This window comes from Berghia stephanieae, chromosome 2, assembly GCF_034508935.2.
Source record: "Berghia stephanieae isolate SIO BIC M18660-M18661 chromosome 2, UCSD_Bste_1.3, whole genome shotgun sequence".
Lineage (NCBI taxonomy): Eukaryota > Metazoa > Mollusca > Gastropoda > Nudibranchia > Aeolidiidae > Berghia > Berghia stephanieae.
The window spans coordinates 34,308,078-34,325,577 of NC_088361.1; the positions used below are offsets into that span (position 1 = coordinate 34,308,078).

At 36.6% G+C, this 17,500-nt stretch overlaps 1 protein-coding gene across 1 annotated transcript in view; it reads right to left on the reverse strand.

Moving 5' to 3' along the window:
- The window catches only part of LOC144964767 (gonadotropin-releasing hormone receptor-like), a 147,512-nt gene that overhangs the window by 129,190 nt on the left and 822 nt on the right, over positions 1-17,500 (reverse strand). The window contains exon 2 of the mRNA XM_078899365.1: positions 13,781-13,939. Within this exon, the coding sequence (XP_078755491.1) occupies positions 13,781-13,939 (159 nt within the window). The remainder of the gene's footprint in view (positions 1-13,780; positions 13,940-17,500) is intronic.

The following is a 17,500-nucleotide window of genomic DNA, read 5'->3' on the forward strand; positions in this document are numbered from 1 at the left end:
CATCATCATCATGTGGTGCTGTGCTCCTTTGCGTAGACGATCATGGCTTCCAGTCCAATCTTTACTGCAGCTTCCGCACCGTGTCGTTGTTCCTTTCTATCCCCATCCGTTTTATTTCAAACCATCCAACATATTTTGTCGTCCCTAGGAGGCCTGAAGACATGCCAAAGAGAGGGACTTAAGGCAGAAAGATCTGTCCCTCGACTTGACCCCAAGAATAGCAGCTGACAGGACCAGGCGGAGATCCCTTGCATCATCTCAAGTGCCAGCATGCCCGGAGGATTGATTGTGCAGAAGCCTCGTTTTTTGTGATTTGATATATATATATATATATATATATATATATATATATATATATATATATATATATATATATATATATATATATATTTCTGTCTCGTAAAATGTTGATCATGTTTAAGTAAGCTGCTTTACTTGATCAATCCGGCATTTTATCTCGGTTTTAAATCTTCTATAGGCTGTTATGAGGGTCCTGATATATTTAAGTTGTCTAACATGTTTCAGGACTTTACCGTTTGTCTTTATGGGACATAGTTTCTTTTACGGGTAAATACCATAGTTTCCGTTTTCCTTTCAGTTAGCCCGAGACAAATTGGTAAGATCACGTGATCTGTTAATTAAATTGGGCCATCCTTAACGCAACACTTCATTCTAACAGTGCGTCAATCAGTGCGGTTATAAGTCACCATTATCCAACTAATGATGATTTATTAACAAAATGTGATTAGTTGATAAGTTCCAGTATAATGAGCCTCTGACTGGTAAGTAAAACATTGATTCCCCCCCCCCCCCCCCCCCCCTCTACCTGAGGCGGACATCCCCCTCCCTAAACTTCCCACCGTGGATAATCAGTCATCCTTACTTATTTGATTGATCTGTCAGCGATGTCATTATGACATTATTATGTCACCGTGCAGGGAACGATACAGCCATAATCTGACAAAACGCCTTTTTCCATTTTGACCCAACCCCCCCCCCCCCCCACCAAAAGACTTTTTTTTATATAGCACGATATCCACTAAACGTGCTCAAAGCGCTTTTCAAGGGGGTCCATGACCAACAGCAACGCTTAACATGTAGGACGGGACTTGACGCCTGTTAGGCGATATTACAATTTTTTGTGACAGACACAACGCCAGGTACTCATTTTACACCTGAGCACGGTGAGAGAATGTGAGTAAAGAGCATTTTCCAAGGACTCAACTATGCGCCTAGTGAGGCTCGAACCCAGGACCTTCCGATTCGAAAGCGAGTGTCATATCTCAAGCCTACATAACTGCACAATAACCCAAGCAAAAACAAAAACAAAACAAAAAGAACAATAAACCCACTTTGATTTAATTGATGCTCAACGACAAAATGCTTCAAAAATGGTTTGTTCTGAATAAATTTGACGTTTAAGACTTAAAAAACAAACAAAAAAAAAAAAAAAAAAAAGAAAAAAAAAGAAACAAAAACAAGTAGAGTTGATCTCAATTGGTCGGTATATGGCCAAAATGTAGCGATTTGTCAATGCGCGACAGAATACGATTATTATTCACAATGACCTATTTCAATGACTTATTCATTATGGCAACTTGTGACTCATTGTTTGGCCAGCTGAGTCCATTGTTTTGGTTGATATATTGCTTGGACCATGCAGGATTACGTCGATATCTCCTGTGATGATAACAAGTTACGGGAGCACTTTTATGTTCAAGATAAAGATGTAATGGTTTACTTTAACTTTAAATTTGACCAATTTCTTTCTCCCAATCGGTTTTAGACAACATAAGATTTATAATATTGACTCTTCACAATTCATCACTTTCTCTACTGTACAGCTTACAAAAGGAGAAAAATTTAAACCTTACTTATCCAGATGTAATACTCACGTTAGACAAAAATCTTTAATGGTTCGTACCATTCACTAGTGGAATGATATTAGGTTAGAAACAAAGAATGAATGGTCTCCGGATCGTTTTAAAACTTTGATCGATTGAGAGTTGTGTAATCCAAGATTTCAATATATATATATGACCAGTCATGTTATCTTACTCATTTGTTTAATGATAAATTGTTGATATTATTGATAAAGTCACGTTGTATTTTCATATCAAAGGCATTTAAAGGATATAATCTTACAATAAGCTTTAACCATGACATGCTAAGTTTAGTTATGTAATGTTTTAAAAATAGAAGAGTTTAGCGTTCTTCAACTTTGTGTATTTTGCACTTCATTTTACACTTTAAACATGGGACTTAGTCTAAAATACAATCTAAGTAACTTGTATTGATATGTAGATAGACTGTGATATCAGCTTAATGATAGTTTATTGATGTTTGACGTGGGTAGATTTATGTTGTATTGAAATATTAATCAATATTTTTTCTTCAGACAATAGTAGGTATTTTGACAAACTATGTTTTCATTTTGGTCAGAAATGTTTTTACTTCAAATATTAATAAATTGAAATGACTTGTCACAGACTTTCAATTAAGAAACATCAATAAATATAGCTATCTTCGAAATATTATTGTCAATTTTAAGGTCATTCGACTTGTCGAGAGTCGATTACAACTGTAAATATTCTAAATAAAAGTTTTCTGACCAAATGATAAAATGCGTTTTGTGACTGGTTGACAAAATCTGTGGTAGATGTAACTAGATTGTATTTAAATTATCAACGAGTGCACGAAGCCAGAGCCCGACCATGGGAAACTTCTCAGTTTCTGATTTTATTTATCGTTCTTGAAGACTGTTAAGTGTTTGCAGAGATTGTCTTGAGAAACTGAAGCCAACATGATAGAAAGGCGAAGGCTCCCAAAAGAAAGAAAATGATATTAATCATTGCATGCATAGCTAGTTTTTTTTTTTTTTTTTTGTGGTTTGTTTAATTATAATAACGATGTAGTACAGTTACTCAGCAGTGCAGTGTCTTGTTTTGCGACAAAGTCAAAAAATAAATGTTGAGCGTTGTTAGATGGATGGCAATGAAAGTAAATCCCTGGCATCGTCGGTTTGTCATGGGATATAACCTCAAGGAAATCCCAGGTTTGAGTGTTTTTGACAAGACTCATCTCACTTTAATCGATCAATATTAATAGAACGAGCTTTCTGGTTATAATTTTTACACTGTATAGAGTTCTAGGTTTGTGAATTTTTTTTTCTTTTTAAATTTCCTTTGACGAGACGAGGGTCATTTCAATCGACCGATATTGAAGAACGAGTTTTCTGGCCAAAATGTTAAAATAAGTATTTGTTAAAAAAAATGGCGCTTGTTTTACATCGAAATATCTACTAAACGTGCTCATAGCGCTTTACACATGGTCCCTTACCAACAGCAACACGTAACATAGAGAACGGGACATGACGATTGTAAGGCAATAATATAATTTTTTTCCCGACAGACACAACGCTATTAACGGCCAGGTACTCATTTTGCACCTGAGTAAGGTGAGAGAATCTTTTCCAAGGATTCAACTATGCGCCGAGGTTCGAACCCAGACTAGTTCCAGAGCCCAATCAAAATCAGATGATTATTCAACCACTTACTTAAGAATACAAAGGTTGTAGCATTTAGCTGCTCGTCGGAAAAGCGAGCCTGGGTACTTAAAACGTAATAATATTGGAACGGCCAGTCGCATGTGTTGCATTTTATTTTCTCTTACAAGTAAATATGACCCACCTCCCTCAAAACGGTATTGTATCGGGATGACATAGATATTCAAAACCGAATCCAAGTTGAAAAATATGAAATTTGAGATACGTATGATATCCTGTTAATGAAAATGTTGCTGCTCGATGCTTGAAGAAATAAATAATAGAAAATGGAATGAAAGCTTCTACTTGATAAATGAAGACGTGTGTACGTTTTCATAAATAAAGATAAAACGAGGTGACAACTATTATGAAAGTGATTTTTGATGATTTATATTTCTATCAATAATTATAATAGTTTCGTCTCTGTTACAGTAATTGCGGGGGTTCCGATAGCTCAGTTGGTAGTACACTCGTTTCATGCGCAAAGGGACCAAGATTGATCCCGGGTGCAGTCGAGACTATTTTCTGACTCTCCTGTCCAACCAGCAGCGATTGGGCAGCTGGGTCTATGAATCTGGCGGAAAGTACTTTGCAGTAGACTAACGTCCTACCCAAAGTCTGGTAATAATTGCGATTGTCCGTTTCACGCTATGGAAACCGGGATAAACTCCGGCTCCATGGACCTCATGGCTCCGAACGTAGCCATCGTTAACTTATAGCCTGACACTGACCTAAAAATGACGTCAAAATGCAGGTCTTTGGCCATAAAAGAAAACAAATCGTGAATTGTATTCAATAGTTCAACCAATGGGATCACTTGTTTTCATGAGCACTACTAACAACTCACCCGGTGGTGCAAAATCCAAATAATACGTCAAAAGACCAATCCTTTGGGTTTCAGTTTCAGGCTATAATATAACGATGGCTACGCTCCTAAGGACTACTTTTATTTTTTACTTACTGTCATCGCATTTCTTTCCCTGTGTCTGATGAAGACCAAAGAAAGCATTACATTTGTGTGAAAGGGAATTCGAAACGAAATACCCAAATCCACGAATGAAATGATAAGATTAACAAGTTAACTGCTGTACACTAGAAAAACACGCATTTGAAAATATTTCCCAGAAAACTCGTCCTTCATATATCGATCAAATTAAATGACATTCATCTTGGCAAATTCTCTCACACCTGAGACCTCGAAAACGTCTTTTTCCAGAGTACAGACGTTGACGGGTTAAAACTGTTAAGCCACGGTGGTTATACAGCACGGGGTCTTATCTTGCAGCTATAACAAGAACAGTCAGGGATACGGGGTAAACAATAATTGCAAAAAAAAAAAAAAAAAAAAAAAAAAAAAAAAATAACAAAAAAAAAAAAAAAAAAAAAAAAAAGAAGAAAAAAAATCTCTTCCCCTGGCATTGTGTCATTGGGTAAGGCATTTTACCTATATTACCCCTCCCGACTCAGGAGTGAAAAAGGACGCTAAATGCGAGGCCTGTGTCACCTTGCTTTTATGGTTCATGGTGAGACAATAAGATATTAGGTCAAAGTCAAGGCCGAGTAAAATTGAATCCTGCCTATGAAAGGTCAAATAGTCATTAAGATATGGGTCCATTCTTGGTCATTGGGAGACTGAGAACTAAAGTGCTCGCTGGACCCCCCCCCCCCCCACCCCTCCACAACCCTCGCTCAATCACAACCCCATCCTATAATGGGCATTGCCATAGACCGTCATAGTAAAATGTACCTCGTCCGCTGTCAGAACCACTGCCATACAGAATACCCTGAGAGAATAGAAGTCACTCATTCTCCTAATGTCCTCCACTCACCAACCCTAATACAATCCATATAGTTAAAGTACTCACAACATCCACCCGTCAAATTAAACAAACTAACATACAAAACTGCGTGTAACCTTTAACGTTTTTAGTCTGATTAATACAATTTAGAGATATCTACTCATAACAATGGATGGCAGAAACAATCTTCAATTTAGACCAATGTTTAAACGTACTACTTATCAACCACTCCACTGCCATAATTTTATAACTAACATGGGATTTTTACAATGCAACAAATCAAAATTGAGAGAATAGCACTCATATCAATATCATGCAATAAATACAGCTTGCACCTCCCCTCCCCCCGCGCCTCCCATCAACAAAAGGCCCCCAAGACACCGGTACAACTTTAGATGCTTAATTCAAATTTGAGGTGCAAAATAATAAACTTTGGTTAAGTTATTCAAGTTTGATTAAGGTCAAGGTATTTGTTTATGAAAGTGGCAGATGCTAAAATTTCATAATCCTGGTTGTATCTGTGCAGCATTATAGTTTCATCTGAGTGTTAATAATCAACACTCAAAAGATCCCTTTAAACACTTTTTCTAAAGACTTAAAAGGATTCTCCAATCAGCTCTTTACACACAGAGCTGCCATATTAATTATTTTCCCCAATTCCTAGTTAAAATAAATATAAAGAATAAAACAATAACAGCAAACAAAAACAACAAAAAACAAACAAACAAAACAAAACAACGGAAACGAATGAAAAAAAAAAACAAATTTAAAAAAAGGGTTGCTAGAGGTAAGGAAGAATACAAGTAAATGCCATATTATTCCCTTATCCCTTAGTGCTTGGGTACTGGAGTCTACATGAGGTCATTCTCACTATAACAATCGATTCATGTCTGAAGGAAATAGCTGACAGCATTGAAGTAATGAGTTGAAATACAAAGTACATGAAAGGCTTCATGACGGCTGACATGCATATTGATTCATCTCGTGTTATTATTTTGTTATTTGGCCAAATATAAGACGGCTATGCGGTCTTACACTTGCCCTCGCACAGGTTCAAGTCTCTCTCTCTCAGTGGCTCATAATCGAGTCCCTGAAGAGGCGCTTTTCTCAATTTCTCTCACCGTACTACGGTGTAAAATAAATATATGGCCATAAACAACGTTGTCTCTGCCGGAAAAAATGTAATATCGCCTTACTGACGACATTTTTTTTGCCCTACATGTTAAGTGTTGCTTTTGACTGATGACTCCCTGTAAAGCGCTATGACTACGTTTTGTGGATATTTTACTCTATGAATTTTCAATTTCGTTTAACATTATAATGGCATAAAAAAGGTTTGGTGTCAATTTCTGATTAAACCAATGGCAAAAAAAAAAAAAAAAAAAAAAAACTAACGCCGGAAGTAACTTGAAAATATACATTCAGAGCAATACAATTTATATTCCTTAGTTGGTTCCGGCTTGAATGGGGGAAAAAAACTAAACAAAAGGCCAATCCCAGAGTTTTGAAATAGTTGTCACAATAAATGCATTTCAATTGAATGGATAAATGTATGAATGAGTGATTTACAAGAAACTCTCTTCATTAAGGACGGATGCCATCTCTTTTGATATCTTTTTTTTACATTTACATTCAGCTCGTCGGTGACTGACCTCTCTCAAAGTCTCATAATATCTTTGGTACAAGACGGTATCATGAATAAAAAGGTACACCACCGCCGCTACAACCACCATACATTGAAAAACACGTATTTAACATTTTGGCCTGAAAAACTCGTCCGTCAAATATCGATCGATTAAAATAACCCTCATGTTGCCTAACACCCCTCTCAAAACTCAGGCTTTACGGAAGTCCTAGGGTTGAACGCTTTTGGTAAGAATAGAGTCATTTTAATCGATCGATATTTGAGGAATGAGTTTCCTGACCAAAATGTTAAATACGTGTTTTTTCCAGATTGGCAGACAATTGAATACAAGAAACAGCAAACGTTGCTAGAACTTCGTGTCACTGGACAATGCCTAATGGTCTGAAGATAACTAATCACGACTGTAAGGTTCAAGGATAAATTGACCCAATCAAGAAAGCTGTTTTATAAGCGATTCGTAAAACCTATGCAAGTTTTTACAATCGTCAAGACAAATAAATAAATTCACATTGTTATAGTCTCGTTGTTTTAAATGAAAATACTCGGAAACCAATAGATAATATTATACTCCATTACAACAATAGTTTATAGTTAGAAATTCACATTTCCAAGGATTCCCTTGGATATATGAGAACTAATGAGAATTTGATCAAATAGAAATTTTAAAAACGACAGCAGATGTAGAAAGTTATCTGTGATTAGCACAATCAAACGTCTGCCCACAGAGTTTGTCGCCAAATTTGGGACTACAGATAAGAGATGTAATTGGCCCTAATTAGCCCGAGAGGTAGTAAATGAACCATTAGGGCAGATAAGAGGTTTCTCAATCTGGCCATTATGTGTGGCAAATATCCATAAATGGACTATTCAAACTACACTGGCAAACGACTTTTAAAATATTGGTCAGAAAACGTATATTCCTTATATTATTCGTCAATTCATAACAGGCTTAAAACGAGATTTCTTGGAACATTTCTGTAGATCTTTAGTTTTAAGAGATTTTGACAGGTTGGGAACCATTTGTGAGGCTGGCAAAGAAAACCAGGGAAGATGCAAGTTTCGATTCGAGATATGAGCCAAAAAGTATTTCCCAGAGCAACAAATTTTATTCAGAAAAAAATCATAATTTGGGGTCTAATTTACATAGAAAGTTTACGCCACTACATAAATAACTCAGTTTATGAAATCTGCGCATCTTTCCGGGTTTTCTCAGCCAGCCACACATTTCATTCGATGTGTATAAGGAGGATAACTTTTCTGGTCAAAATATTAAATGGCGTATTTTGACACTCTAGAGTTTTGTTGACACAAACAGTTAACTTAATTATGTCACAGCGACACAGATTGAATTTTTGGTAATTACTAACAATAGAAGTGGGATGTGAGATTGCAATGTGTGGAAAAGGTGGGGAGGAGTGGGGGGCGTTGTTGTGTGGGTGTTTGGAATAGAACAAAACTGTTAAGGACGTTCTAAAACTATGGCTGCTGTGGTTATCTAAGGCTTTCCCACGTAAGCCCTAACACGAGGATGATAATCAAAGTGTTTTGGTCAACCCAGCTGTTGTTTTCGTCATAGAGTTATAATGATTACGTTTTGTATGATTGCCTCCAATCACAGCCCATCATACCCAAAATATACACAATCTTCACCAACTATTATAAATTAATTGTAATATGTTCCATGGATCCAGTTGACGTAACATTTGATGATAAATAAATAAATGAATAAATAAATAAATAAATAAACTGCATTCATCCATAAGGAAATTCGTGCTTCAAAGTTGAATTAATAAGTGTTATATAATATATTTATATAATTTCATAACACAATGCGGCAAATGAAATGAAAGTATATGAAATAATAAAAGTACATCTATAATATTAATAATAACACACACTTATATGATATAATATTATGCATAATGCTTATGTATGTAATGTAACACAAGATGAGATCCGATATCGACCGAGTCTTGTTCTCAAATCCCTTGGCTGAAAATACACTGAAAAGCTAAAGACTCGAAGAGAACCATTCCATCACATACTTGGACTAATGAATCAACTAAATGGCACCAAATATGAACGGAGAGGGTGTCTCCAGTACATAAATGAATAGTTAAATCTATTAGTTTTTTTCTATGTGGTCTTGTGGTATGGCACTGGCTTTCGGATCGGAAGGTCCTGGTTTCGGACCTCGCTCGGCGAATTGTCGAGTCCTTGGAAAAGACTCTTTAGTCACATTCTCTTAACGTACTTGGGTGCAAAATGAGTCGTTAATAGCGTTGTCTCTGTCGGAAAAAAATGTATTATTGCCTAACAGGCGTCATGTCTCGTTCTATATGTTACGTGTTTCTGTTGGGTAGGGAGGACCCTTGTATAGCGCTTTGAGCACGTTTAGTGGCTATTGCTCTATATAAATGCTCTACTTTTTTGTGCACTCATAAAGATCATCAAGACTTGAGAAATGTTGTTTGTATTAAAGTTGTCCTTATAATAGTATTCACTGTGTTGGTCACAACCAAGGGAAAGAATTTGTGACAAACGGTTTCCCTAATAGAATTTTCCCTTCAGAATCATACGACAATAACTGCCGTAATCTGGATCAACCATATTTAAAAATTTTGGCAGAAAAATGTCCTTCGAAAATCGATCGATTTAAATACAAGTAGATGCATTCTCGTCCTAGCCGCATGCATCATTGACCGTCAATAGGTGTCAACAGTCATGACGTCACTTCCCTCGTAATGACGCATAGTAACTTATTAACTGGCTCTAAACTATCGGAACACTGGCGGAAACGCTGTGAAACATTTCTCCGACGAGCATAAAAGTGTATCCAGAGGAGAAAAACATTATAAATATGATCATGTTATGACTTTTATACATTCTGATCACATGACATATAAAAAGTTCTAGCCAGCATGAAGAATAAAAAGTACCGATATTCTTTGTTAAGAACCACGCTGCTCGCCGTTTTTGGGCGACGTGACATTAGACTATTGAATCCAATAATTATGAGAAATAATCTTAAAAGTTCTCGGAGAGGTTGAAAAGGTCAATCACCAGACAATGAATTGCGGTCTACATGTGCATAATGCAAACAGGATGACGCCACTAATACCCGACATACCCACTGCTGGCAAAGTGCTATTATTTCACGTCGAGGGAAATGAAAACAAAGACATGAAAAGCTTCCTTAACACAAAACGCGGGTTAATAATTTTTTGAAAAAAACTGAGCTTTTATAAAGCGCAATATACACTATACGTGCTCAAAGCGCTTTACAAAGGTCTCTGACCAACAGCAACACGTAACATATAGAACGAGACATGGCGCTTGTTAGGCGATATTACACCTTTTTTTTCGACTAAGACTAACGCTGTTAACAACCATGTACTCATTTTACACCTGAGTACGAGGAGAGAATGTGAGTAAAGAGCCTTTTCCAAGGGCTCAACTATGCGCCGAGCGAGGCTTGAACCCAGGACCTACTGATCTGAAAGCGAGTGTCATATCACAAGACCACATAGTGACACTAAATGATTGCTTTTCGGGTTTCCTTATAGAATGGATGACCGCCGGTTTGGTGGTGAGTTCTAACTAATAAATCAACTGAAATCAAGGAAACCTTTTAAAACTTCAAGACAACATTTCAACGTGAAAGAGGAATGGATGTCGATGTGGAACCAAGACAGCCCCAGGGGAGGCGACATCATACCCAACCCAACAGAAAGAACACCTGGCTTTCTCTGCAATAGCCGAAAATGCTGGGTCACCTCCAACCGCATTTTGACAGGACATGGCAGAACCGCAGCTAACATGCATAGATGGAATCGGAGAGAATCAGATGCATGCCGTCATTGCCAAGGAGGCCCTGAGACAATGGACCACATCGTCATCCACTGCCCAGTGACAAGCCTTTCAGGAAGCTACGAGACAGCCTATAAGGCAGGAAAAGAATGTGAAGAATGGATTAAAAGATTCAAAATAGAGGTGTAGCCATTCGGTACTACTACTAATAAATTCTTTCAATTATACTTAAAAAACGAAGGTTACCTACAGTTTTGTATGTTGGTATGACTGATCTGGCAAAGCAGGCGAGTATTTTACTTTAACGCAAACCATCATTTTTGAAATACTGTCCATTGAACCGAAGCGAGTCTCGGTTTCTGTAGGATTTAACAGCTTAGGCTAGGGATAAGTCATATTGAAGAGCTCTCAAATGATTGATTTCAACCTTGTGTAGAATGTCAGAGTATCTGGGTTTATGCAGATAACGCATTCAGTACCTTGACTTATGACTATCGTCCGATCCATTGGGTAGCAGGTAATTGTCAATGTCCGTTAAACGCGACATAAACTGGGGCTAAGCTCTTGCTCTTTGTGCTTTTTGGTTCTGAAAAACCATATTATTACAAGTTGATGATTGGGGTGATGATCGATATGGACGAGGCGGATAATAATTAATATTTTATAGTCGAGACACAAAGATTGACACGAAGCTTCTCAAGTGTTAAGGGCAATTTAAGATGTAACGAGATGGGGCTGTCAATTTATCGATCATTAGGTAAAACGATGGATGGATAGATAGATAGACAGATAGTTAAATAAATGGATAACTAGATAGATATATAAATAAGCACTATTGGTGTAATATTATAGTTGGTAAGCTGAATAGATATATCTATTTGTAGAAAGATCAAAATAAATGCTAGATATATATTTAGATAAATAGACAGATTTTAACGCATAAGATAGATAGATAGATTAATATATAAATGTAGAGATGGCAAGATAGGTAGATGAAATAGATAAATGGACAGATATATTGAAAATAACATAGATAGATAGATAGATAGATAGATGGATGGATAAATATTTGGCAAACTCAAAAGATGGACCAATGGATAGATAAATTGATAATATAATTAGATAGGTACACAGATAGATAAAGGGATGTAAGAAAACTAAAACTAGACATAAATGAATAAAAAACAAAAAACAAAATGCAAACAACAGAAATTAATTTTGAAAATAAAATCAAACAAAACAAACAGTAACACACTAACATAACTACTCGTTTGTTTAAACGTAAGAAATATCAGAGAGACTCCTTCACATACAAATTGGATGATGCGATGACAGCATCTTTAGATGAGGCTATTGCATCAATATCGTCATCGGTTTTTGGCATCTTAATGACATAGACGAAAAATATAAATAGAAGAATTGTTTAAATAAATGAATCAATCAATTAGCATAGCCACGAACCCAATAAACGTTAATGAAACATCAAGCCGGTTATTATTGGTATTGGTGAAGCCATATTTGGTAACTCGTTTAGAATGTGTATATGTATCTGTGAATATGTGTGTGTGTGTGTGTGTGTGTGTTTGTGTGTGTGTGTGTGTGTGTGTGTGCGGATAGGGAGGACAAAACAAAATCTTATTAGTTTCATTACGAAAAAAAATTTGAAAAGCTTCTCTTTGATTAGTTAAAGGTCATAAAAAGAGAGAAATAGCAAATGGGAGAAACGTTCGTTGTCATCGCATTATTTCAAAACAATAACAACGACCTTTCGTCCATTGGCCTTTACAAGTGTTTGTATAAGAATATAACAATTCAGAATTTGAAGTAAAACGAACATTTAGACAACAAAACACGAAGATAATTCGTTTTAATTGATGCCCAACTCGTCAAGCCGATATTACGTGTAGAAAATGAACATTCAGACAACAGCAGCATAACAGCAAGATAATTCGCCTTAATTCGCCCATCGCCCAAAACCAGATGTCTGGGTGAACAATATGCTGAAAGTTGAATGAAATGTATATTTAATGACATGCGATTTGCATTGAATCCATATGTTTAATGAGGGGAATTGAATACAATCTTTTAAATAGATTACAACCCCCCCCCCAAACAAAACAAAACAAAACAAAAAAACAAAAAACAAAGAAAAAACCCAACCCCCTCCAAATAACCTCAACAAAAACAAACAAAAACAAACAAATACAATAAAAACAACAACAAAAAAATCAAAACAACAACAAAATAAAAAATCAACAGGAAATGAAGGAAAAACAAGTTATCACGCAACTAAAGAGGGAGAGAAGAATAAGAAAAGGAAATTTCGTATTTCTCGTCACTTTGACATTTTGATGAATTCTGCTTCCCCCGCCCCCCCCCCCCCCCCCCCCCCGACACAAAATATCACTGAGTGAAAAGTGGCCGAAGTCGACGTATGGACTCGTGTGTTAGGGTTTAATCTGGATCATGGTAGCAGGTTCAAACTTCAACGCTAAAACATTACTTCTTTACACATAAAAAACAACATATTTTAAAGTCTCTGTCAATGTTTCACATTTATTTGTTATAGATGTTTTAACATTTTTTCATCTTTGTTTTCTGTATTTTTCTTTCTGTTTTGTCAACCATGGTGTCATACACTTTTTTTTTCAGATATCTTACACTTTAATTTTTCACTTATAGGGGCCTGATAGCACAGGTGGTAGAGTCACTCCCTTTATACGCAAATAAACCGAGACCTATCCTGGGCACTGTTTAGATTTTATTTTCTCTGTCCCGTGTCCACGCAGCAGTGATTGGGTAGCTGGGTCTGTTAGATCTGGCGGAAAGTATTTTTCAACAGACCAGTGTCCTATCAAAAGGGTGGCGAGCAAATGCTATTGACCGTTTCATGCTATGGAAATCGAGATAGATAAACTCCAGCTCCATGGGCCGAATGGCTCTGAAGGACTACTTAATTTGTCACTTAGTTGTTGTACTCACCTGAGGAATGCTGAACAAGGCACTGAATATCCAGGCAGTGACTATCATGAAGCGAACACGCTGAGCAGCACCGTTTCGTCTCATGGGATCTAAGATTGCAACACATCTGTCAAGGCTGATGGCCACGGTGATAAACGTCGACAGGTATAAGGCGAAGGCCTGGGGATCAAAGACAATATTCCCTTTATATATTAATTCTATAATAAAATTCGTATGGCGGTTTAAACAAATTTTTAAAAAATGAAAAAGAAAGACACCATGAGCATTTATAATATAGTGTATTATCCACTTAACGTGGTCAAAGCGCTTTACAAAACATGAAAAAAGATTTCGTGGTGTATGCACAATGTCAAATCACTCCTTCACATGCCCTCGATGCCACTCTGAGATCGGAAAATCATCAACCAGTAAGTGGGTGGCTGACAGTAATCGCAAAAAAAAGAGGAAAAAACAAAACAAAAACAAAACAAAAGTTTTGGCTTGACATATAGATATTATCACACTCGACTCAATTGTGATTGAGTAGTGAGCATGAGGAATGGAAGATACTGTAAGAGTGCTAGTGCAACAATGGGGTCAAAAAGGCGAAGCAATTTCTTTGAAAAGGATATTTAGTTCCTAATAATATGCATGATGAGGAGAATGTGTGTGTGTGGGTGTGTGGGGGTGGGGATAAATGAAGCATTGTGAAGCTCACAGATTATAATGAGTCCATGAAAATGCTCAGATTAGCTTATTTGAAATTGGTAACAATTTGTAGTCTTTTCGGGATAATAAACTAGTATGCACGATAGCTAACTTTATCGCCTACCAATCTGCCCTTAACTTAAATTTATTATGTGCCCTGGCACCAAATCTCACTTTTCATCAAGTCTTGATATACATTTACAACCATGTGACTAAAGCGAAAAATCCGTAGTTATACGAATTTCAGTAATAGTTAGTGTCACGTCTATGTAGGAGGGTGGCAAGTAAGAGTCGACAGAAAGGAGTCAGATAGTTTCCCCATAGACTAGTTTTCTGGTGCCACTTTTATTTTTCCCTGTTATAGTCGGGTAAAAGTTCCAGACAACTTGACTGATAGTAAGAGAATGTTTTAGGTTTAACGAAATAGGTAATAGAAGTAGTTGTAGATTATTGACACGTTATATATGGAGAGGTAGGTTCAGAAGGTAAATGTTAATCTCGTTAAAAAAGAAGTACTTAAATATAAATCAACAAAATTGCCTCATACAATAACAAGTTAACACGTTATTAGCAAAAGAATAATAGTGTTGGTTTTAATTAATTAAATTTAGGATATAGGTATTTAATTTTTCATCCCGTATCACAAACTATTCATTTTTCTTTGTAATGGTGATTAGATTTGGAGGTGACTGGTGGCGGCGCTAAAGTTTCGTCTGTTATATGGGACAGGCCGTTTCATTCCAGTAGTTTCAGTGTATCGCTTGTAAGATGCCATTCTGTATCACTTGTAGCCAAATAAACGGTTGCTTGTTCACCGATTCAGGCTTGGACAGTAACCTGATATATGTTATTAGTAACAGATGCAGGTGTAGTTGGTAACCGAGTTCCCTATAAAGCAGTGAGCTCTAAGTAGATTAAATGGGAGAGAGCGATTTTGAACATTGTCGTAGTTTATATGTGTTTCTCTCGGGAGTTGGATAATCACGGGGAACCAATAATATTCCAGGATTTGGACTTGCCTGGCGCATTACTGGCGTTTCTTTAGACCAATCGTGTTCTGTGTGTCATAACTGGTAGCGTCCGTAATCTGGTGAATTCCCAAATAGGTCGGTTATATGGGCCCGTTACATTGACGATCTAACACATGGCCCATCTCGCCTAGCACCTAGGTGAGAATTGGAGCAGTTTCAATGCAGTGTCAACTCCGTGGCTATAACACATGGCTTTTTTTTAATTGTGCCTAGGCGAAAACGATTAACACACGGCGACGCTGCGATAGTAGTATTGAGAATATGTATGGATTTATTTACAATCCTGGGAAAGATGAGGGCGATTGAAATATTTCACCACAGCTGGCAGGTTGGTCAAAAGATTCATAGTTGAAATATATTTTTACACATAGTGACACGGCGTTTAATTTTGGCGGTCACGTGTATTTAATACAATCTTGCCATGAACTATCAACTAAATAGATGATCACATGATTGGACTGATTTAAGGGGTATTAAACGATTAACGATGAATGTTATGGTGTACAAAAATAGAACAGCTTGTTTCTTGTGACAAACAGTTTGATCTAGTAAATTCCAATTTTAGCGAGTTGTTCTCTCATTACATCACTCCGCTTTGAATCGTAAGATATCATGGTCCAGGCATTGCATTCATGAAATGGATAATCCATGAAACAAATGTCTAATGGCAATAGGAATCACTTATGTTGTTACAGTGAGCAAAAATGGAAATTTGATAATCGTGACTAAGCACTAACAAAATAAGAAAGAAACCCGTGTAACTGTGGCATTAAAACCACATTGGGATGATAGATAACCGATCCAAGATTTAAGATAAGCCAGGAATGAAACATAATTAAAGAGGAATTTAAAGAAAAAAACGGGATTATGGAAACAAAATGGCGCCCAGGGTGATTCAATATGATAAATCCTATCAGCGAATCGGGTTCAAAACTTCACCCACCCCCTATTCCTAATGTCCACCGAGCAATGAAAAAACAACCTAGTCTGATTTGCAACCAGCCAGCGTCCAATCCAAAGAGCAATACGCTATAACTCTTATATGTGACCCATCGTCTTAAAACGGTATTATGTCGGGATGAACCAGATACTAAAAAGCCGAATTAAAGCGAAACCGGTCTAAAATTTGAACTATTAGCTATTTTGCATTCTAAGATACGGCATTCATTCTCTTCAAAAATAACATACAAACTCATTGCAAGGATGATATTTCCGGCCATAAACTCTATTTTTAGCATCTTAATCATTCCGACATAAAGCCGTTTTGAGACGAGAGGTCACATATTATGTCTGACAGTAATACACTTTTTTGTTCTTTCAGGACAATATTTTAAATACATCTTGGAGATTTCACTGTTAGCGCTTGAATGTCTTGTGTCAACGGCATAACGTTGTCGAGTGGTGACCTGTTTCTACGACATTCTTTTCATTTTCATTTCATCAGAAGGTAAAAAATCTCCGGTCCAAATCCACATAATCTTACTGGTCTCCCTGCTGTTCAACCAACAATGGTTGGGTAACTGATTCTGTAAGATCTGACTGATGGTACTTTGCAATAAACCAATATGCTGCAAGTCTCATGAGCCACGCTTAAGGCTACAAACACCAAGACAGATCGCTGCTTCTTCTGCCCTGAAATGTAGGTACATATTTTTTAATCAACGTTTGAAATAACCCTATTTATGAGTCTTATTGTCAAAGATAGGGTGTTGTAGGGTGATATATTCATTTCCACATCAAATTTATTTCATTGTACACAGCATTTGAGTCTACACTAATCTGAAGTTTTCGTTATGAATAACTACATGATTGAATCTGCATAAGAATAAGAGTTTTTAAAATGTTCAAATTAAGATTAATACTCTTACCGTTCATTGACCAAAAAAAAAAAGTTTTATTCATTTTAGTCACATTTTTAACTTCCAATATCGATCGAGTAGGATGACCTATGACATGTCATAAAGTATTAAAGTTGACATCTATATGAAGTCTTGTTTAAAGT